Source organism: Panthera onca, chromosome D3 (assembly GCF_046562875.1).
Source record: "Panthera onca isolate mPanOnc1 chromosome D3, mPanOnc1 haplotype 2, whole genome shotgun sequence".
Lineage (NCBI taxonomy): Eukaryota > Metazoa > Chordata > Mammalia > Carnivora > Felidae > Panthera > Panthera onca.
In genome coordinates this window covers 90880455-90904097 of record NC_138350.1, presented here as the reverse complement: position 1 = coordinate 90904097, position 23643 = coordinate 90880455, and the positions used below count along the sequence as shown (strand labels likewise).

General features: G+C 46.6%; 1 protein-coding gene and 1 non-coding gene across 12 annotated transcripts in view; both read right to left on the bottom strand.

Moving 5' to 3' along the window:
- The window catches only part of ZNF236 (zinc finger protein 236), a 107805-nt gene extending 90225 nt beyond the window's left edge, over positions 1 to 17580 (bottom strand). For 3 of the 11 annotated variants that reach the window (XR_013551166.2, XM_078435116.2, XM_078435123.2), the window contains exons 1-4: positions 17314 to 17579; positions 16788 to 17274; positions 1912 to 2054; positions 21 to 185 (exon numbers count right to left, since the gene is read on the bottom strand). Coding sequence is in view for 7 of the 11 variants with exons in the window: in XM_078435116.2 (XP_078291242.1) it covers positions 21 to 185; positions 1912 to 2054; positions 16788 to 16842 (363 nt within the window). In the remaining 4 variants the exon portion in view is untranslated. The other 8 variants (XM_081790838.1, XM_081790839.1, XM_078435115.2 and 5 more) reach the window with 7 other exon arrangements.
- Positions 17581 to 22689: 5109 nt separating this feature from the next.
- Positions 22690 to 22793, bottom strand: LOC132677748 (U6 spliceosomal RNA). Its single transcript, XR_009609385.3, has one exon. It is a non-coding gene; the product is annotated as a U6 spliceosomal RNA (small nuclear RNA).
- Between the last annotated feature and the right edge of the window lie 850 nt (positions 22794 to 23643).

Genomic DNA, 23643 nt, shown 5'->3' with positions numbered 1-23643 from the left:
GTATAGGCCAAAATAATTACCTCTTCCTTTTCATGCAGCATAATATGCGCTTTGAGACTAGCCACTCTGGAGAACTTCTTGTTACACACAGGACAGGTAGGGTCTTCCCCATTGTGGGTGCATTTATGAAGTGTCAGGTTGAATTCAACATTAAATGTTTGGGGGCACTGGTCACATCGATGTGGCTATTTGGAGAGAAAAGTCAAGAAGCCACTGAAACACAATCTTTCCATAATAAATGTCATTCAAATATCAACAAGTACCACGATCTACAATCTTTCTAAGGAATTTCTGAAGTCTCTTCTGGACCTGAAGTCAATAAATCCAAAATGGACACAGCAAAGCTCCTGGCAAAATTCCTCAGAAGATTATAAGGATGACAACACGTGTATGTAGAAAATATCTTGAAAAAGAAATGCTGCATATAAATGCATCAGGATATGGTCTCTATGAAAATAAACGTGGGCACCTAGGTGGCTCAGTCGGTCGAGCATCCGACTTAGCGCAATTTGTGGGTTCAAGCCCCACGTTGGGCTCTGTGCTGACAGCTCAGAGCCCGGAGCCTGTTTCAGGTTCTGTCTCCCTGTCTCTGCCCCTCCCTCAACTTGTGCTCCTTCATGCTCTCTTGCTCTCTGTCAAAAATAAATAAATAAACATTTAAAGAAATATACGTATGGGCGCCTGGGTGGCTCAGCCGGTTAAGCGTCCGACTTCAGCTCAGGTCATGATCTCGCAGTTTGTGGGTTCGAGCCCCGAGTAGGGCTCTGTGCTGACAGCTCAGAGCCTGGAGCCTGCTTCGGATTCTGTCTCCCTCCCTCTCTGCCCCTCCCCCACTTGGGCGTTCTCTCTCTTGGGTGTTCCCTCTCTCTCTCTCTCAAATAAATAAACAAACAAACATTAAAAAAAAAGAAAAGAAAAGAAAGGGGAGAAATTTCAACTCACTGGGTTGGATTTTTCTGTTCTTTGCTGATCAACTCTACTGCTCTGAACAATATCACTTCAAGTAAAACAAGTAATCAACATTTTTAGGTTTTCAGAGAGTTGATTCTCACGGTCTAAAATTTCCTCCAAATGAAAAGTATTCTGCCACTTACTTGTAGAAAGATCAAGTAATCGCTGGCATTTCTGAAGTATCAAGACCCTGAAGAGTCAGTATTTTCAGATTTTCCTCTTGGGAGGGTGGTCCCAGTCGGTACCAGCACTAACATTATTATACTTGGTCATATGTTATCTCTAATATTCGCACTGCAGACAAAGCCAGAGTGAGTCACCTCTTGTTCTCCAGAGGAGACTTCCCTGGTCATCTGAACTCGAATGGCTCACCGGCTTACGTTCTCCTCAGCCAGAGGAAAGTCAACAACCACTTTTTAATGGTGGTTCTAATGCCACTTCCTATCTATCGGGCAGACCATTCCATTAGGACGCTAATACTCTTAACCTAGCCCACAAGGGGCCTTGAAAAGAAAGATTCAAATCTCTATTTAAGATAGTGTTAGTCCCTGCTGAAATTCGATCTAAAGTATCTGGAATCTCTTATAAAATGCAAGACACCTTAAGGATAACGCTCCCTGCTGGAGACAAACCCATCAAGATACACCAATGTTGTGTTCAGGCATACAGAAAGCGAACTACTGAAAGTCCCGTTTCGAGATTATTTCTTTCGTCCGCTGACAGAGAACTTCAACACCTAGATTCCCTAGGCGAACCCCCCCTTCGTCTCATTAACCAATATAATGGCTAGGAAACGACCACAACTGAACACAAAACGTCAAAGATTTATTGACGTAAGATAAAACGCTCCGCGACCGAGGAATCTAACTTACAAGGAAAAGTCTTATTTGACGTGGTGATTTTCACAATACCTCCAGTTTCAACGCTCACATTTCTGACACCCCTCTTGAGAATACATACCTTGTCATTTCGCTCGTGATCCCTCATGTGGCGTTGAAACTGGGACTCTTTTGGAAAAGATAGCAGACAGATTTCACACTTAGGGAAGTTTGGAACTTGACAGGCATAATTAGTGTTCTCCGCATTCAATGTTAAAACTCCATCTACAAAATTGCATAAGTATAGACAATAAATACCAGTTGTTATTCTCATCACATAAATAAAACTAAGTTATTTGGTTATTATTTAGAAACCAAATGACGTCAGAGATTTACGAGAGAATTTAGAAGAAATTAATGGTATCTTAAATGTTTTAAGCGGACACGTTCTTAAATTAGATACGAGAAACGCTGGGACGCCTGAGGCACAGCACGAAAGAATTCTAAGTCCCCGTGGTAGGGTTTTTAGAAACCTGAAGCTAAACTCCTGAGCTTGATATCCACACAAAGACACACGAAAGCCAAGTCTCTTCGCCTTGCCTTTGGCCTTAACATGGTTTCAAAGCCACCTGAAATCGCAGAGGCATTTCACCTCTAAGCCACTTTGAGGATTCACCGATAACCCCCACTGTTCCTCTTCCATCACGCAGCAAACAAAACTCAGGTGGAGACAGAAAAGCTAACTGGAGCACTCAATCCACCTCTGAAAACTGCCGCAGAGCAAGATAAGTCAACGAGGAGAAAACTCGTCCCCCGATGGTTACCGGTCAGACGGACGGAGGCCGGCAGTGCTCCCTCCGGATGAGCCCTGGGCCTCACGATACGCTTCTCGACACCACTCAGGTCAACAGCTACAAACATAAGAGTATTTTCTAATAAAAATATGCAATAATCACAAAAATTCGTCAAGAATTTCAGGAAATAAAGATGTCCAAAACTGCTACAACTCTTTAAATAAACTCCAAGTCTTACTATAATTTAGACACAAATACATAATACATGTTAATGATACGAGAGCTAGAAATAACAGCACGTACGACTCTTTGTATCAAATCTGACTCAAAAACATTAAAATTTAGAAATCTGGAAGTAAAGTAGGGTTGATTTTAAGACTCTAGTGTTAAAGTAAGCTCCAGAAAGTGTTCTATTTCTCAAACGTCCATGTGGTAAACATGGGCATTCCACATTTTCAAAAGACCTTTAAATGCCTCCCTTGAGAAAAGAAGCCACAGTTCCAAGTTTGGCCAAAAGTCCTTCTCCTAAGGTGCAAGTGCCCTGAAGGAGAAGTGTGGCCACGGACGGGGGGGGCGGGGCAGAGGCCAGGCCACGGAGGAGGTGGGGTGGCGGGGCACAGAGAGTGGGTGGCACCTTCAAGAATTCCTCCGGCGGACCCCGGGTAAAGCCGATTCGTTTCTAGAAACACTGACATAGTTCGATAGACCACAACTTCATCCAGAAACAAACGGGTCTACTATAGAAAAGATGCACATAACTTTTATTCTATTTATCTTCAACTATATCCACATTCTGTTCACAGACATGCATTCAACATTTCTACAGTAAATTAGTAACAAATGTTTTAGGACTCCCCAGGTCCCCCCAAAAATGGTTGCTGGGACATCAATTGATATATTATTCCCTTTGGAAAAGTTTGTACTATGGAAAGAAACAGTTTGGGAGGTTGAGAATGTTCAAGTAAAATAACTGTTGAAAATTGTGTTTTAAGAACTCAGTAGCGACTGTTTCCACCGAATGGCTGAACACAGTGGTGACAGAGCTCCTCAATAAACACAAAACTAAAAGGCTACTTCGGGACGTAGAACGAAACAATGTTCATAGCGTCTATGCTGAAACTGCTTAATGACAGCCCAAAATGAGAAAGGATGTAATTATGTAATTACCTGCAACTAACAGATAAAACCCAAGAGATAAGAGACTATACACTCAAACCTGAAAATCACATTGTTTTGCTTACGAATTAAGACTTTTCCAGGGAAGATTTTTATCTTAAGAAGCAAGACCTCCCTCCTTAACGAAGCTCAAAACATACTAAAATCATGTTTTCAGTACGTCCCTTCCACCAGTGATAATACACTATTAATTTGGTTCAAACACAAACTTAAAACGATTATTCAAATCAAAGCGTAACTACAAGGGAAAAACATGTCTTAGTTTCCACAGCGAGCATAATTTTAAAATCCACAGCATCTCTCGACTTTCGCTCTGCTTTGGGGGCACAGGCTTTGCACACGTCATTTCTCTGCACTGAGAAAGTACGAAGCCTTCCTCCCAGGGCGAGGTGGGCTCTATCATGCACACTGTTCTTTCCGGACAGCGTCCCGGGCCTTACAAAGAACTCTTTCGCCTATCACCTCTTCAAGTTCATTCAAATTTCCAATTTCCGGTCCACAGAGTACGTGTTGTTCAGAAAAAAGCCCATGAAACAAATGTATCCTTAGGATGAGCTTAGGAGGTCCACAAACCCTGTGAAACCCACACGTCCACGCACTTCCCATTGTGCTGGGGGAGAGGTAGCATGTCCGCAGCCACAGAGGCCACCAGATTGTTTAAGGGGCCATGGATCTAAGTAAGGCGTGATCACACGAACGGTCCGCCCTCCTGGGGACAGCTGCATTGTTAAGAAGCGGCCCGAGGAACGTCACGTGACACTCGGGCAGCACACGTTCCTGATGCTGTCCAAATCAGGTCGGTGTCCTCTGTACCCGACTCCACACAAGCAGAGTAAGCACAGAACCACCTGCATCCAGCAGGGCCCAAATCTAAGAGTTCACTCAGGCCAGGATTTTTCAAGTACGCCTTTCTGCCCGTCCCCGCCCCCAGAGGCAGGGGATGATCACTCTGAGATCAGTTTACCCAGTCACCTAACACACACAGGCACGAACACATTCTCTTCAACTGTCCGCCCTTCCTGACTCCAAGGACACAAATTCACCACCAAATTTAAACAAACACTGACTGTACAAAGATCAGAAATTGAGCAGGGGTGTCTGGGTGGCTCAGTCAGTTAAGAGTCAGACTCTTGAACTCAGCTCAGGTCAAGATCTCAGGGTCTGTGAGATCGAGCCCTGTGTCAGGCTCTACGCAGAGGTGGAGCCTGCTTGGGATCCTCTCCCCCCCCACCCCCTCTCTCTCTCTCTCTCCGAAAAATAAATAAACTTAAAAAAAAATTGTTTGAGCAGCTTTGTTTTCCTCGAAAAAAATGTGAACGCTAGTTTCAGAATCATTTAACTCCACACGGAGATTCTCAAGAGTATATAGTAACTGACCAGCCCCAAAACAATAAAGCCTCAGAGTCGCTCAGATGAAATGAGACAGATAACGCCTCCTGGCACTACGAGGACAAGCCTGCCAATGACTGAGGGGCACAGCCACCTCTAATGCTGTCCTTCCGCTCCACGGCCCTCCACGGCCCTCCACAACCACACTGCTCCACAGCTTTATGCAGGCCTGCTCTGTAAGGACCTGGGACGGGACGAGCTCTCTTACGAACTGGTCCTCTTCCCAGACCGGGCATGGCAGCTCAGCCCAGTCAGTTAAATCTTAATGGCAAAGGTCTGCTCCTTATCTCCAATCTAAAGAGCTAAGTTGATCTCTCTTTTTTTTTAAACATTTTTTAATGTTTATTTATTTTTCAGACACACATACACACACACACAGAGGGTAAGGGAGGAGGGGCAGAGAGGAAGACACAGAATCAGAAGCAGGCTCCGGGCTGTGAGCTGTCAGCACAGAGCCCGAAGTGGGGCTCAAACCCATAAGCCACAAGATCATGACCCGAGCTGAAGTTGGACGCTTAACCGACTCAGCCACCCAGGCCCCCCTCTCTTTTTTTTTTTTCAAAGATCTTATTTTTAAGTAATCCCTACACCCAATGTAGACCTCGAACTCACAACCCAGAGATCAAGAGCTCTGTGCTCCTCTTCCTGAGCCAGTCCGGTGCCCCTCTAAGTTGATGTCTTCTACAAAATGCCTGTCTGTGACATGAGAGTTCCACAAAATCTATTACATTTATAGCATTCCACTGACCTACCTCAAATCTGCATCTCCTGACTGAAATTCTCAAGCACCGTGCATTGATGACCTCGGCTATCCATAAATCCTGCTGAGGCATTCTCAGTACTAAATATCGGATATCAGTATCGATAATTATTATTAATCGATATAATTATAATTATATATTACATAGTGTGCATACTAATTATGTAATTATAATTATATAATCAATATTAAAATGAGATACACCAGTTTGTTTCTAGACTGAACTAACCCCTAAACTTTGTATCTCTTTTCATGTTTTTGAATCAAAACCTTCCAAAATATCATTGACCTATCTTCTGCGATAGGTCCGTCTTCCAACACCCCGCCCTGTCCCCAGGAACCCAGCTCTCTACCCACGTGACCTCTGCCCCCTGACCCCAGCTGCCTTCTGAAGCTGCCCCGCGGGCCCCGGGGAGTCTGACAGCCACCACCCTGCTTCATGCGGGGGCCACTTCCCTACCATTCTCTCCTTTCTCTTACTGCTTCCTACTTGCTCCTGTTCTCGGATTCCTGCTGCTCCCCCCACACGGGCCAGCATTCGGGCAGGAGCGGTTCAGGGGCAAGCATGGGGGGGTCTGGGCCCATGAGCCTATCTAGGTCATCACGGTGTCTCCAAAGCCTCGCTCAAAGCCTGGCACGTCCTGAGCGCCCAGCGAGTATTTGCTAAGTAGTCGGAGATAAGATGAAAGTTATGACTCTTTCGGTCTCTCCCCGGTTGTCTGAAGCTCCCAAGACCAACATATCTAATCTCCACTTTCAGCCTGACTCACGCCTCAAAATGACCTAAGTTACACTCGGTACTTCTCCAGCTTGTTGCGTACCCACCAACCATTCTGACTTTGCGCACATGTTCTCTAGCCATGTGGTTGTTCCAGGAGCCATTATCTTCTCCCTAGAATCTTCCAAAAAACCCAGTGCTCCGGTCAACAGCTCCAGCCACAAGCACCCGCTTTCCTCTCAGAAGGAACAAGCATCTGTCAACTCATGAGTGCCCGCACCGAGAGAGGCGAGTACTGTCAGGGAAGATTCTGGCACTGTTTGAATCTGACCTCTATCATCTATTCAAATGTATCTACTATTAAGTAAATATTCATTTGGAAATGGAAGGTAATTCTCAAAATGTAGTCGATGAAAAAAGCAGTATGTTCGCGGTGCTATTACTGCTTTAATAAAGGGACGATGGGGCAGAGATTTACCGTGCGTTTGCTTGTATGTGCACACGATATCCTTGAGAAACTACAGAAAAAAATAACAGCATTGGTGACCTGTAAAAATGGCAACTACGTGAGTGGGACGAGGGCTGGGAAAGGGACTTCCATTTTTTAAAATTCCAAACCATTAGAATGTATTACCTGTTCAAAAAGAATTAAAAAGTAAGAGATAAAATTTACTCTGGGGGAATGGTGAGTTATACAGTCCATACCTTGGCTGCATAACTAAGGAAACAAAGACCCCAGAGAAATTTAGCTACTTGGTCAAAATCACACATAAGCCAGGGCAGAAGTGGGAGTGACTTTCAAGTCCTAGAATCGGGCTTCCCTGCCTCTTAAGGTCCTGATTTCTGAGACAAGACCCCAAATTCAACATTATGCCTACTGTGAAAACAGCAGATGAACTGGGATTCTATCAACAGTACTTTATGTCAGTTATCAGCCCAAGACTGCTTGTGTTCTTTCCGTATAAAATAGATTCAACGGACTGTCAAGCCAAAGCACTGGTCAAAACCATGAGGAGTTTTGGGGTGCCTGGGTGGCTCAGTCGGTTGGGTGTCCGACTTCAGCTTAGGTCATGATTTCATGGCTGGTGAGTTCGAGCCCCATGTCAGGCTCTGTGCTGACAGCTTGGAGCCTGGAGTCTGCTTCAGATTCTGTGTCTCCCTCTCTCTCTGCTCCTCCCCCACTCATGCTCTGTCTCTCTCTCTCTCTCTCAAAAATAAACAAACATTAAAAAAAAAAACAACCATGAGGAGTTTCAATGAGAATCAGAGTCAGAAACACTGGCACTGGTTTCATGATACATGATATGAAACATATCTGTGGCACAGAGTTAAAGATAAATACTTGGTCAGAAACTCATTACATGATCCCTAACAGGGTCAGGCCGCTCATATTCCCACGGTAAAGTTCACCTTTACCCAGGAGCACTTTCAATGCCCGTCAGTAGGTACCTGGTCCCCTTTCATGACTCAGATTACATTTTCTCTGCTTTTAAAAGGAGTATCAAATCCTCTTTCAAATATTTGCTTTTATTACCTGTAAATTTTGATTTCTAAAGAAAGACTTTAAACTCAGGTGGCTGTATACTTAGATACCACACATTATCCAAATTTAACAAAACTACAGTGCATTAAAATTACAACAAAATAAAGCCTCCAGGATCTAAAGCCCCACCAGCTAGCTAAAACATATCTAGGCCCAAGGTCTAAAAGTAACAGGGCCTTTTTGAGACTGATCTGAGAGTGTTACTGCTGAGAATAACCTCCTTAGACGATGCACAAAACTAATTTTCCATATGTGACAGAATCATTTCTTATTGATGTATTCGCTGCCAACGCTGTTTCTCATCTCTGCGAACGTACGGTTCATGTCAGCACTGCGACAACAATCGGGTAGAGCTGAATGAAGACTGCCACAGAAAACTGTGTGTGGCCCTGTCCGAGAGCCTGTCCCGATTTCCAATGACGTATGTATGTGTAGGACATGCTATTTTTAACGTACCTATCTTTAAAAACGGGTAACTATAGCTTAAAAGTTTGGGTCGTGGGTCACAGATTAGAGAGATGGTGATGAAAACAGGCCTAGCGGTCATGAGACTTCTGAGTGTCCGTCCTGCCAAGTGGTCAGTAAGGTCTCCGCAAACCAGATAATCCGTCGCTTGGCTCAATTCTTCCTCCAAAGATGAGGCTGGTTTCCTTACAGGGAACTTACAGGGTGGTTGTGGAAATCCAAGTCATAATAAATAGGAAACAAAAAATACTTCTCCAGAAAAGCAAAATGCACATCTACTAGGAAGGCCAGAATTAAAAAGACAGACGAAAACAAGGATTGATGAAATATGAAGCAACTGGAAATCGCATGTACCATGAGAAAGAGTTAAAATCACTACAATCACTCGAAAACCATCTGGCAGCATTGACCAAAGCTGAACGCACATAAACCCTGAACCCGGCAATTCAGCTCCCAGGTATAGCCCCACGGAAACCTGCACATACGTGGACCAAAAACATGTTTAGGGGCACGTGGGTGGCTCAGTCGGTTGAGCATCTAACTGATTTCAGCTCAGGTCACGATCTCATGGTCCTGAGATCGAGCCCCGCACTGGGCTCCGCTCTGGGTGTGGAGTCTGCTTAAAATTCTCTCTCCCTTTGCCCCTCTCCCACACGTGCTCTCCCTCTCTTAAAAAAAAATCAAACCACATGTTTAAAAATGCTTACAGAAGCATTACTATGACAGCCGGCAGCTAAAAACAATGCAAATGCCCTTAAATAGTAGACGAAGAATTGTCAATCTACAGGTGAGAAGTAGAACAATGAAGCATCTAGATGGAACACCTAAGGAAAGGTCTCCATGATCTTACGACTGTCAAAAATTCCCTACACAGGTCCCAAAAGTACTAAACGTGAAAGAACTGATGTTAGACAATATTAAGATTGGGAATTTCTTTCATGGAAAGATATCCTCAGAAGAGTGAAGGGCAAAGTAAAAGAACTCCTCCACGGTATATACAAAGAACTCCTATAAATCAATAATGAAAAGACACACAACTCTTCACCAAAAATATACAGATGTCAAGCAAGCATACAAAAAGATGGTTTACACTGTATCTCAGAAGGGAACTGCGAGTTCAAACAATGACACACCACCGTACACCTAGGAGAAGGACTAAAGTCTAAAAAACTCAATACCAAATGCTAACGAGGATGTGAAGCAACAGAAACTCCCATTCTCTGCTGATGAGAATGCACAATGGCACAGCCACTCGGGAAGAGGGCGGCGATCTCTTACAGAGCGAAACACAGTCTCCCCACACCATCCAGCACAGTGTTTACCCACACGAGCTGGAAACTTATGTCCGCACAAAAAACCCGGCACACAAACGTTTATAGCAAGTCGCAACTGCCCAAAACCGGAAGCAACCAAGATACCCTTCAAAATGTAAATAAATGGACTGTGGCACATCCAGACAATGGGATATTATTCAACAATAAAAAGAAATGAGCTGTCAAGCCATGAAGAGATGTGAGGGAATCTTAATTGCGTATCGCTTAGTGAAAGAGGGCAGTCCGAAGCTCTGTATGGTATGATTCCCACTTGAGAGCAGGCAGAACTATGGAGACAGTGAACCCTAATGTAAACTAGGGACTTTACTACAAAATTGATCCATTGTTACAAATCTAACACTATTACAAGATGAGAATAAGAGGGGAAATCCTGGGGGGGGGGGGGGGGAGCGGGGAGGGGGATGATAAGAAGTATAGAGGAACTAGGTACTCTCTGCTCAATTTAACGTAAGCCTGAAACTGCTATAAAAAGCAAAGTCTATTAACTAAAAATACATAAATAAGATATCCAACCCAGGAGGAAAGTGGGAAAAGACTTAAACAGGAGCCTCACAAGAGAAAACAAACGGCTAATGAACATAAAGTCCTCATTAGCACCGAAGCGCAAGTTAGAAGTCAAGATTAACACTACACAGACCGGAATAGCTAAGATCTTAAAAGGACAGCGCAGACGGGACTCTCGGACACTGCCGGTGGGAGATTAAACTAGCACAGTCACTACACAACTGTTCGGCGGTGTCTGCTGGGACCCAGAAACGCATACAAGTTCACAGCAGCGCTGACCTGTAATAGCCCCAAAGTGGAAACCATCCAAGCACCCAGAGCAGAAAGGACAAACTGACAGTGTGTTACACAGTGGAATAATATACAACCATGTGAATGAACCTATCTCTGCCAAACAATAGCAGGGAGGGGCGCCTGGGTGGCTCAGTGAGTTGAACGGCAAGACTCTTGATTTTGCCTCAGGTCCCGATCTCAGGTTTCATGAGCTCCAGCCCCCAGCAGGGCTCTGTGCTGACAGCGCAGAGCCTGCTGGGGATTCTCTCTATCCCTCTCTGCCCCTCCCCCATTTGCTCTTTCTCTCAAAATAAGTACATAAAAGCATTAAAAAATAAAACCCATAAACAGGGACAGAACAGGGATGATCGCATAAAAGCAAACGCTGAATGAATGAAGCCAGAAACAAAAGGGTACATACTGTGAATCCAACTTAGTTTGAAAGCAAGTCGAACTAACCTGAGGTATCAGAAGAGGACAGTGGGGCGGAGAGGGAGGTGGTAGTAACTGGGAGGAACAAAAGGAACTTTTAAGATACCACCGATGTTGTGCATACGTGAAGTTCTTCACTTTAAAATCCGCACACCTCCTGTAGAGATGTTCTGTTTGATTAACATCATTACCAAAATACGATAATAAGGCTTTCAAAAACATACAGGTCTGGCTTCTCTTGAAAAATCACAAGCCACGGCGATAACTGGACGGAGCAGAGCAGGAACCCGCCCCCGTGGACAGAACAGGACCCCCACACTTCTCTGAAACCCCCAGAAGCACTGGCACCTGTTACCTTCCCCTGCTCTGCTAGCCTCTGTGGCTGACTCCCGTATTCAGAATTCAGACCCCCGTTGGTGCTGCTTATTAGGTAAAGTATTCGAATCCACTAAAGCAACAGTTTTCCCGCTCTGCTGAGAGGAATTTGGGGGGACGGCACCCTAGAGGGCCATCTCGGAAACCCTCAGTCTCATGCCTTTCAACCTGCACAGCCCTGCCACAGATCAATGGTTTTCAGCCTTGACCACACAGCAGAATCACCCGGGTTCCACCTCACCGGTTTGGAAGTAACTGGACTCAAGGCCCGGTCATCGGGATTTTTTAAATCTCCTCAGGTAATTTCATCAACGTTTCGCCAAGGATGAAAACCACCCCTTGAGACCTTGCTGTATTATTTCACGGAAGAAAGTTCTAACACTAAAAGTAGTTTGAAAAACAGTTGGGCGCAGAGACACAGTCTTTGTATACAGAGAAAATATAAAGACCTTGATATATGATAACGATTATTTTAAAAAGCACTGAATTGATTTTATCTAATGAAGAATTATGGTGTAGTACAGTTTTCCCAGGCTGTATTTGTGTCAGAGACCAAGATTTTTTTTTAAATTCATCCTTATAATGAAATATTTTTCCTTTATTGTGAAAAGACCAAGATTTTGAACTCATGTTAACTCACTACTTGTTTCCAGGATAGTAAAATCTTTAAATTTTGTGTTGCCTAATACACTTTCCTCAAAATACTAAAAACTCCAAGTTTCTGCCTACCTAAAAAGTTCAACTACAGAGAGTGAAGGGTACTCCTTTATCAAAAAATCTTTTCGGGGCGCCTGGGTGGCACAGTTGGTTGGGCATCCGACTTCAGCTCAGGTCATGATCTCACACTCCGTGAGTTCGAGCCCCACGTCAGGATCTGTGCTGACGGCTCAGAGCCCGGAGCCTGCTTCCGATTCTGTGTCTTCCTCTCTCTCTGCCCCTCCCCTGCTCATGCTCTGTCTCTCTCTGTCTCAAAATAAATTAAAAATATATATATTTTCATCCTTGGACACCTGATATTGTCAGAAAGTTCTTCTTCGAAGCAGAATCTGTCTCCCCTTAACTGTTACCGCCAGGAGTACCTAGTTCCGCCCGCTGAAGCAGAGGATTCACCTCTAAATCTGAGGGCACGGGGCCTCCTGCCGTCTCGCACACAAAATCCTACTGCTGAGCCCTTCCCACTAGCCCGGTGCCCTTGGAGGGGACAGCAGCTTCCTGAACACGCGTAATAAAATCTGGAGTGGCCTGAAGTGATCATCTGAGCAACAGAGGACTTGTGGATCCATTTGGCTCAAGCTCCGTCTCAGCTCTCAGCTCTGGAAATGAAGCGTTACAAATATTCCTCCGACAGAAAACAGAAAGCGAGCGGGAGGCCGACCACAGGTACAGCCTGGGAGAAAAAGCGCGTACCGGCGCACCGGAAAAAACAAACGGAGGCCAGACAAGGTCCCAAAATGTGGCTTCCATCAAGGTCACTACTGCTTAGCAAAACTAAAGCGTGAGGAGGAAGCACTCGTATCTCACCCAGCTTTACTCGCCCAGAAGAGTGCCAGGCGCCAAGCAAGGGCTCGACAAACACGCCCCTCAGCTGGGAGCCCAGGCTTACTCACCACGGGGTCCCCCCCCCCCCCCCCCCCCGGCAGCTGGTGTCCTGCAAGATCCCCGGCGGGTGCCAGAAACCACAGAGGGCGTGGAACCCTGCACATCGGGTCTTTTCCTACGCTTACACACCTACCACAAAGTTGAGCATACACTGCACACAGTACGAGATCACCAAGAACTAATAACCGAGTAGACACCTGTGACGACATTCTACAGAAGCCGTGTGCGTGGGGTCGCCCTCTCTCTTACTGTGCTGCACCCGCCCTTCTGGCGAGGACAGATGATACAGTCCCTGCGTGACCAGATGAAGGGAGGTGAGTGACCTCAGGCCTGTGAGGCAGGGGGACACGGCGTGGGGCCACCGTGACCTCCTGAGGACAGGCCACAAAGAGGATCACGTGCTTCGGCCCACGGGCCCGAACAGATGGAGATGGAAACTGCGGAGAAGGGTGGACCACTGCACTCGTCCTGAGCCAATTACTTCCAGAAAGGTCTGTCAGCGGGCCTACCCCCACCGCCTCTTGAGGTTTCCATACTGACAGCATCCTCTCCGGGAACCCCGCACTTCCAGCGTCCGTTACCTGCCGCCCGAAGCAGAGTCCCCACCGTCGCAGGACGCAGGGTCCTGAGGGGCCAAGGCAGAGATGACCTCTCTGCTGTCGAACTTTGCAACCCAGCCCCTACACGGCGACAGGCAGTGCTTTAAAACGTTTTAAATAAACTAACCCATGTGTAGGGCTTTAGGTTTATCAAGGTGGAACAATACGACGCACCGTCTGGTCAAACGTAGGTTCAAATCTCAACTGTGCTGACTAGGCGGGGAAACCTTCCAAATCCCTTCACCTCTCTGAGCTGCCTTTCCCCGCCTGTAAAAATCCCCACCGATCTTCCACATTTTCTTGGGAATAAAATTCATAACGGTAACACAGAAAACAAGGTAATTTCAGGCAATGAGAGGTACCGTTAACAGAGTGAGTGACAGAGCAACAGTCCTCAAACATTTTGATCTGGGGATCTTCTCACGTTCTTAAATATTACTGAGGCCTCTGAAGACCTTAAGTTTATATAGACTACATCATTATTCGCCCTACTCAAACTGAGCACTGTTTAAAATAGCTCTTCAATTAAAAGCATACATCTGGCGTATGTTAATGCAAATACATATTTTTATGAAAAGTATATTCTCAAAAAAGAAAAAAAACAGTGAAAAGAGTTTTCACTTTTAGAAATCTTTTTAATGTCTGACACAACAAGCGGATCCTATCTGCTTCTGCATTCTCTCTGTTGCCATCAATGTGTTGTGTTTCATTTTCCTGCAAATTATTTTACTTTGCTAGATTGAGTATGCTGTTTTGAGTGAAATACACCACTGTCTTGATTCATGCAAACGCGTCAGCAATTTTACTCCTAATCGTTTTTGTACCATTAGGGCAAATGTTAACCAAGTGGAGAAACCAAACAGTATCGCTGTGAAAAGATTCACCTTGCAGACCCCTGAAAGTGCCTCCGGGAACTCCAGGGGTCCATGAACCACACTTTGAGAACCACTGTGGTAGAAAAAGACTGGCGCAAAGTGAAGTTATTTGCAGGCAGGTTTGAGGAAGGCCTTTTTTAGGAAGCTGACGCCCTGAGACCTAAGGGAGGAGTCAGAGGAGGCGGATTCTCAGAATATCTGCGAGGAACACGAAGAATTGAATGCTCCAGCAAGGAAAGAGGGAAAGGAGCCCTAGACAAAGGCCAGATCAATTAGGATCCTGCAGGAATGTAGATTTTACTTCAAGAGAAATCCTTTGAGGAGTTTTAATCAGGGTGTGGCCCTTTGATGTACGTTTAAAGAGCCCCTCCACGGACAGGTGATGGGCCTAGGCTGGGGCCAGACTACCCGGGACTCAAGTCCACCTGGAGACAAGGGGGCTGGAGAGCCAAGGACACTGGCGATAGAAGAGGTGGGGCTCACTGCAAACACATTTTTGAGGAAGAGGCCACAAGACTTCATTATGAACCGTCTTCAGGAATAAGAGAAGGAGTATTATTCTTAAGTTCGGGGCTTGAAAACCCAAGTGACCGGTGATGCCATTCAGGAAGATGGGAAAGATGGGGGGGATTAGGTTCCCAGCCCTCCGTCAAGGCCAATTTTACATTCTCCATCCTAAGCCTTCGTTAGAGCACCTGAGAGGCACTGCACCTTCTATTATTTTTGGCAGCGGGCACATTAACAAAAGTACAAACACTAGACGAAATGAGGCCAAAGCCAAAGCAGTGAGGTCTTTCAGAACTCCTTCCAGAAGCCAAGAGCCACTAATCAAGATTCTGAGCAGTTACTGCCCAACTACAAATCTGCAAACCTGCACGGTTCCCCCGCCAGCGGCCCACTAAGCTCCCTAAGAGCTGTGCGGATTCGTGCTCAAATCCATACGCGCTCCTGTCCTAACGTCTCCTTCATTCACCCGTCTGTTAACTTGATCGGTGATGAGACCAGTAAGAGCGTCTGGTCGGTACTTCCCGTCAGTAAGTCTACACCGCTGGCTGGTCTCGACCTCTCTCCCTAAATGCGATGAAGGGCACAGTTAAACACCATCCACCTGCAGTTTCCAGAACTGACCTTTCTCCGTTCTGAAAGCCAGTGCGTGTGCGCGCCGCCTGGCACCAGCCCTTGAGTGAGTCCCCGTTTACTCCTCCTCCGGGGAAGGGTAAGCCTGGGCCACCGGGCTCGGGGACCAGCCAGCGACAGGTACGAGCCCCGGGAGCGCGTTCCAAGTCCGCACAGCCGGATCCGGCGCCCACGCAGCCCCCTCTACGACCGCCCCGGCTCTGGTCCCCACCCCACCCCCGGATCCCCCAGTCCCCCGGGCCCCGCTGGTCCCCTCCCGGTCCCCCGGCCTCCAGGCCCCGGGGCCGGCCTACCCGGCCGTCCCCCAGGTCCGACCCTCCCCACCCCCACCCCCACCCCCCCCCCCCGGGGGCCGCGCGCCCGAGGGCCTCCCCAGGGCCTCCCCGCCGGGGCCGCGCAGCGAGCAAGCACTCGACGCTCCGGGGCGGCCAGGCGGGCCGGGGCGCCGCTCCCTCAGGCCCGCGGGTAGGGCGGGCCCTGCCGCCCGCCCACGCTACGCGCGGCCTCGGAGATGGCGGCGGGGCCCGGCGTCCCCGCGACCCGCCCGGGGAGGGCGCCTCCCTCAGGAAGGCCGCCCGCCGCCCGGGAACGCCGGGCCGGGCTGGGCGGCGGGCGGGCCGGGGAGGCCGGATCCCCGCGGGCGGAGGACGGCGGGGGAGGAGGGCGGCCGGGGGAGGAGGGGGAGGGGGAGGGGGAGGGAGGAGGGCGGCGGCGGCGGCGGCGGCGCGCACCTCGCCCCCGGCCCCCGCCGCCGCCGCCCGCCCGGCCCAGGAAAGTAGGCCCAGCCCGGCGGAGGGGCCCGCCGCGCCGCGCCGGTATCATTCCGCCCGCGCCCTGCGGCCCGCACTCGGGCGGCGGCGGCGGCGGGTGCGGCGGCGGCGGCGGCGGGCCCCGGCCCCGCTCGCCGCCCCCGGCCCCGCCGCCCCCGGCCCCGCCGCCCCCGGCCCCGCCGCCCCCGGCCGCTCCCGGCGCCCTCCGCGCCGCATCCGGGGACTATATTCGCGCGGAGCGGCACAGCGCGGCCGGCCCGGACGAGGCCGCTTACCGGTGTCGCCGCGCGCCTTGCTCTCCTTGGGCTTCGGGGGGCGGCCCCGCGGCATCGTCGGCGGCGGCGGCGGCGGACCACCCCTCGGCCGCACACACACTCACACACATACACTCGGCGGAGCGCGCACGCGCGGGGACCGGCCGCGGGGACGCGGCGCGCGCCCGGCCGAGCGACGGAGGCGGGCGGAGCGGCCCGGGAGGGCGGGCGGCCGCCGAGCCCTGTCTGGGCGCCCGCGGGCCTCACGGGGGGAAGGCGCCCGAGGGAGAGAACGGGAGAGCTAGCACCGAGCCGACTTCGGCGGGTTCCATGGCCCGGCGGGCCGCGTTAGGGGCGTTGGGCGCGGGTGCGCGGTGGGGGCGGGGAGAGGCGCCGTGCGCATGCGCGTTCCGCCGTTCGGGCCTGGCGGGGCCGCGGTCGCCTGGCGGCCGCCGCCTCCGACGGCTGGCCTGGGGGGAGCGGGAGGGCCGCGGTCACCCTCGGTCACCTTGGGCCCCTATGGCCTGGCAGGGCGGGCCGCGGTCACTCTCGGTCGCCCTCGGCCCTGGTCGGAGGGGAGCGGCATGTGGACGTCCTCCGTCACCCTGGGTCCCAGTGGCCGGCCTGGGGGGAACGGGAGGGCCGCGGTCACTCCCCGGGCCAGTGGCCTGAGGGGGGGGGGGGGTGGGCGACCGTGGTCCTCCTCGGTCCTGGTCCGAGGGGAGCGGGCTGTGGTCACCCTCGGTCACCCGCCGTCCCCACGTCTGGCCTGAGGGGGCGGGCATGGCAGTGTGTCAGGCCGAAGCCCGCAGCTGGGACAGCCGTCGGGAAAATCGGAAAGGTGGCCTTTGGACTGGCACAGGTGTTGAGAAAGCGCTTTCCCGGTGGAGGCGACACACAAGAAGGAAAAAGACCAGGGTCCTTGACGTGCCAGGTGCCCCGGACGTGTCCGTGTCCGTTTACGTGTGTCACTTAAGGCAGGGAACACCCGGCACGTCGTCCTGCGGGGTCTCGCGGGAAGGCCTCTGACACCCGCCCGCGGCACACGCTTCACGGCCGAACTTCGAACCCAGGCGGCTGGACCGGCGAAGACCGCCCCAGACGTCACCGATGTTCCTGTCGTCGGGTGTTAACGCATTAAAATGTACACTTTCAAAGGTGTTGGTCTTTTATTTCTGTTGTTGCTCATACCAGCTTCCACAGAATTCCGACACTAAGGGGACAACAAAGAGTGAGGTGACATGACGGCACAAGGAGCCAAAGAAAACTAAGCAGAGGATCCTATTTGAAAAGAAACAAGCGCAGACAAGTTATCTAAGCAACATCAGCTGGCCAATGAGTGGAAATGGTACTGAATAACGTTCGATCCGCTGTTTTTAACGTTTCAGTGTTTTTCACAATCCTGCAAATACCATTTTACAGATGATACTGAGGTTCAGAAGGGTTAAGTCATTGGATCAAGAGAACCTAGCCTGTCAGCAAGCCCAAGGTGCAAACCAAATCTCACTGGTTCGTCCCATGTACACAGTTGCATCAAAGCAGAAATACGCCTAAGGTTAGACAAAGTAGGACAGTATTAACGTGTGTATCAGGGCTAGCATAGGTATAAGGCTGGGAAGATAGACTGGAAGCAGATCATAAGAATTTGTAAGTCAATTTGGATGATGACGATGTGTATAAATGTTTTGTTCCAAATATTTTGTTCCAAAGAAGATGTGAAGCACAGGAAAATACAAATGAGGAAATTGGGATGAAGGAAGAAAGTAGGAAACCAAAGGGAATAAGTGCCTAAACTAATAAAGTACAATGTACTTATAAAAGGAGACTAGGAGTTGAACTGCAGGTATCTTAGCCCAAGAAATAGGCATGATTAGTTATAAGATTCTTACTTACCCATAAGAAAACAGCTGTATCCCTATCACCGTATCCCTATGTAGTTTCCTACGATTGTTTCTTTCCTTACCATCCGTATGCATACACAAATATCTGTAAACCAAGGCGATTTGACTTCTTGTGATTTGGATGTCTTTTATTTCTTTTTCTTGCCTAATTGCTCTGGCTAGGACTTTCAGCACAATGTTGAGTACGACTACTGAGAGCGGACACCCTTGTCCTATTCCTGATCTTAGAGGGAAAGCTTTGAACATTTCACCCTTGAGTGTGAGGGTAGCTGTGGGTCTGTCATATATGACCTTTATTGTGCTAAGGTACATTCTTTCCATACCCAATTTGTTGAGAGCTTTTATTAGGAAAGGATGTTGAATTTTGTCAAGTTCTTTTTCTGTGTCTATTGACATGAACATGAATCTTTTATCCTATTAAAGTGATGTATCACATTAATTTGCATTGCTTTCCAAGGATAAATTACATTTTATCATGGTGTATAATTCTTTTAATGTGCTGAATTAAGTTTGCTAGTATTTCATTGAAAATTTTTGCATTTATATTCATCAGGGATATTGGCCTATAGTTTTGTTTTGTTTCGTTTTGCTTTCTTGTAGCATCCTTACCTGGCTTTGGTATCAGGGTACCCTGGCCTCCTAAAATAAGTTTGAGAGTATTCCCTCTCCGGTTTTTTGGAAGAGTTTGAGAAAGATTGGTGTTATTCTTTAATGTTTGGTAGAATTCACTGGTGAAACCATCTGTTACTGGGCTTTTCTTTGGTGGGAGATTTTTTGAGAGAGCAAGCAGAAGAGAGGCAGAGGGAGAGAGAGAGAATCCCAAGCAGATTCCACACCCAGCATGGAGCCAGACGCAGCGTTCAATCCCATAACCATGAGATCATGACCTGAGCCAAAATCAAGAGTCACTCAACTGACTGAGCCATCCAGGCGCCCCACCTCTGGTGGGAGACTTTTTTTTATTAGATTCAATCTCCTTACTCATTGGTCTGTTCAAATTTTCTATTCCTTCATGAGTCAGTCTTGGTAGGTTGTATGTAGGTTAGTTTCCTAGACTCATATTCCTAGATGTCTCAGAGGGTTCCATGGAAGGCTGCTCTTTTATTCCATCTCATTTTTAAATTGATACCTATAGAGACACAAAAAGGGGGACATAAAACCTATGCTCCCCAGAACCACCACACAAGGCACAGCTGGAGAATAGGACCAACAGCCTGGAAGACTCCTAGGTGCCCTCCCTGAGGCTGCCCTCTTCCTACAGGTATCTGCTCCCCTGACACTGATAACCATCCCCTTGCCTTGATGATTGTACCGTCTTTTTAGATGGCTTTAAATTAATCTATTGGTCAGTTGGTCCAGCTTTTCAACTTTCAAAGTTTTTCCAAGTTCTTCTGTGGCTTGTATCTTTGTTCATATTGGGTTTGTGAGATTAATCGGTGCTGATACATACAGCTGGAGTTCATTTATTTTCACTGATGGACAGCATTTCATTGTAAGACTATGCCACAGTTTATTCATTCAATCCATTGTTGACAGACTTTTGGGTTATGTCAAGTTGTTTTTCTGTTGTTTTTGTGAACACACTGCTATGACTATTTTTGCACTTGCCTTCTGGTGTTGAGTTTTTTGTTTTGTTTTTTTTTTTTAACACTGGATGAAAAATATTTATTTTTTGCTTTCAATTTGTTCCATGTCAACTAAGTTTACTTCCCTCTACTTTCTTGCCTTTTCTGGACTGACATTTTTTTTTTCTCATTCTGCTTTTTCCCTTTTGCTAGTTTGAAAATTATATTCTCTATTCTGTTAAGGGTAACTTTAGAAACTTCAAGATGATACTTATGAAAGTAGAATGTTAATCAACACCTTTAGTCTTCTCCTAATTCATATACTATTGTTTTTTGGTGTTTCAATTCTACTCTAAAATGCAGAAGATATTATTGTTTTATTTGTCTCATTTGTGTAAATTACTTACATATATTCCAACTTTTTTGTCCTCTACATTCCTCCTTACACCTCCAGACTTCATCTCCTATCTCTGTTGGTATCATAGACACACTTCACAATTTCACTTAGTGAACACAGCTTAGCAACAAGCACTCTTACATTTTTTGTCTACCTGACAATGTCTTTATTTTGTCATCATTCTTTGAAGATACTCTTTCTGGTTAAGTAATTCTAGGTTGAACAATTCTTTTCTTTCAATCCACTGAAAATATTCCACTTTTAGCTTAGCTTCTGTTGTAATTGATGGAGAGTCAGTTATCAGTCTTCTTTCTTTTGCACGGCATTCCCCTCCCCCTCCCCACCACTGGAAACTTTCATGACCTTCTCTCAGCCATTGATGCCTTGCGTGTTCGTTAAGGTGTGCCTAAGTGTGAACTCTTTTCATTTATACATTCAGGGAGTCACTAGGGATTCTCAGGGATTATTTCTACAAAGATGGCCCTAGCTCCATTCTCTCTCTTTCTCTTGGAGTTCCAGCCAGACTTATGATAGGCCTTCTCATTTTATTCTCCATTTTTCTTAACTTTCCCTTCCTATTTTCTCTTTTTCTCTGTCCTCCACCTTGGATGATTTTTTAATATTTCTTTTGCAATTGACCAATTTTATCTTCTGCTATGTCAGTTAAACCTATCCATTGAGCTTGATAATTCAATTATGTTTTATCTTTTCTAATTTGGTTATTTTTCTAATCTACTTGGTAAGCTTTTCCAACTTTTTAATGACAAAATTATCAAACAAGCAAAACAGCTCGACAATAGTATAATGAACTCCCATATACTGAACACTTAAGATTCAACAGTCTTAATATTTTTGCCATACTTGCTTTATCTATTTATTTTTCTATTGTCTTTCGTTTTTCTGGTGTGTGGTTTTTGTTTCCTGTTATTTTGTTTTTGCCAAGCTATTTGAAATAATCTGCAGATCACTTTACCCCTAACTGTGCCAGCATGACTCTCTTAAGAATTCATGCATTTCCGGGGTGCCTGGGTGGCTCAGTCAGTTAAGTGTCCGACTTCGGCTCAGGTCATGATCTCACGGTTTGTGAGTTCGAGCCCTGTGTCAGTTTCTGTGCTGACAGCTAGGAGCCTGGAGCCTGCTTCCGATTCTGTGTCTCCTTCTCTCTCTGCCCCTCCCCCACTTGTGCTCTGTCTCTCTCTATCAAAAATAAATAAATGTAAAAAAAATTTAAAAAAAAAGAATTCATGCATTTTCTTGCAGAGCAACAATATCATTACTATACGTAGGAAAAGTACAAATACTCTCCTAATATATTTACTATCCAGTCCAGATTCAAAGACTCCCAATTATTTCTAAGGTTTCTTATTTTCCCAGTCAGGATCCAAAAAGGGCTCATGTCTTAAATTCTTATTATGCCTCATTTTATTTTTAATAGCTTTGCTGAAATATAATTAACATACAATGAGCTGCACAAATTAAAGAGTAAAGTGTGATAAAACCTGACACATGTATACAAATGTGAAGTCATCAGTACAATCAAGATGTGAACATATCCTACCACCCAAACACTTCCTTGTTTCCCCATGCGCTCATCCCCTCCCTGATCCCCAATTCCCAGGCAACTACCGTTCTTTTTGTCACTGTAGTTGGATCACATTTTCTATAATTTTATATAAATGGAATCATACGATATGTATTCTTTTTACCTAACTTCTTTCACTCACAATAATTATTTTAAGATTTACCCGTGTATTGTAGGAATCAATAGTTCATTCCTTTTTATTGCTAAGTAGTATTTATTTCCTTTTTTTATTGATATAATTTACATATAACATATTCATTTCAGGTGTATAATGTAATTATATGTAATTGCATATACTGCAAAATGATTCTGGTAAGTCTAGTTAACATCCATCACCACACAGAGTTACAATTTTTTCCTTGTAGTGAGAACTTTTAAGATCTACTCTCTTAGCAAATTTCAAATATACAATACATTGTTACCTATTAACTACAGTCACCAGGCTGTACATTATATTTTCAGTTCTTACTCGTTTTATAAAAATATGGAATGCTTCACAAATTTGAGTGTCCTGCTTGCACAGGGGCCATGCTAATTTTCTCCGTATCATTCCAATTTTTTTTTTTATTCCAATTTTACTATACATGCTGCCAAAGAGGGCACTGAATAGTATCTCATTTTATGGATATACCACAGTTTCTCAATCCAGTTTCCACTGATGGGCGCTTGGGTTGTTTTCAGGTTTTGACAATGATAAACAGGAGCCAGACGAGGTGATAAAACGAGGCACCTTGTGCGGGACACTCAAGGAGGTGCTCCCTCTCAGATTTGTGCCCATGTTCCACTCTCCTCACCTTGTACAACAAAACTGTTGTGAACATTTGCATTGAGTCTGGCCACAGGCCTATGTTTTCATTTTTCTTGGGTAAATACCTAGGAGCAGGATGGCAGTCATATGGTAGCTGTTTCTTCAACTTTTTTCAAGCCTCTAAACTGCTTCCCAAAGCAGTTATATCATCTGACGTCTCCACCAGCGACGCACGATCACTCACCAACACTTGGTGTGGTCAGCCTTCTGGATTTCAGTCTTTCTAGTAGATGCGCAATGGCATCTCACTGTGGCTTTTATTTGCCTTTCTCTAATAACTAATGGTACTGAGTATTCTTTTCAATCTGCTCATTTGCTATCCATGTATGGTCCTTGATGTAGTGTCTGTTCAAATTTTTGCCCATTTTTAATTGGGTTGTTTGTCACACCCCTGAGATAAAGAGTTATTTGCGTATTCCGGATACAATCTCTCTTTCAGGTATATGTTTTGTAGTATTTTCTCCTCGCACGTGGCTTGCCTTTTCATTTCCATTACAGTGTCTTTTGAATTGCATAAGTTTTTGCTTTTCTTGAAGTTCACATTATCAATTGTTCCATGCCTGTTGTGTCATTTCAAGGAAACTTTGCCAAACCCAAAGTCACTAGGATTTTCTGTGTTTTCTT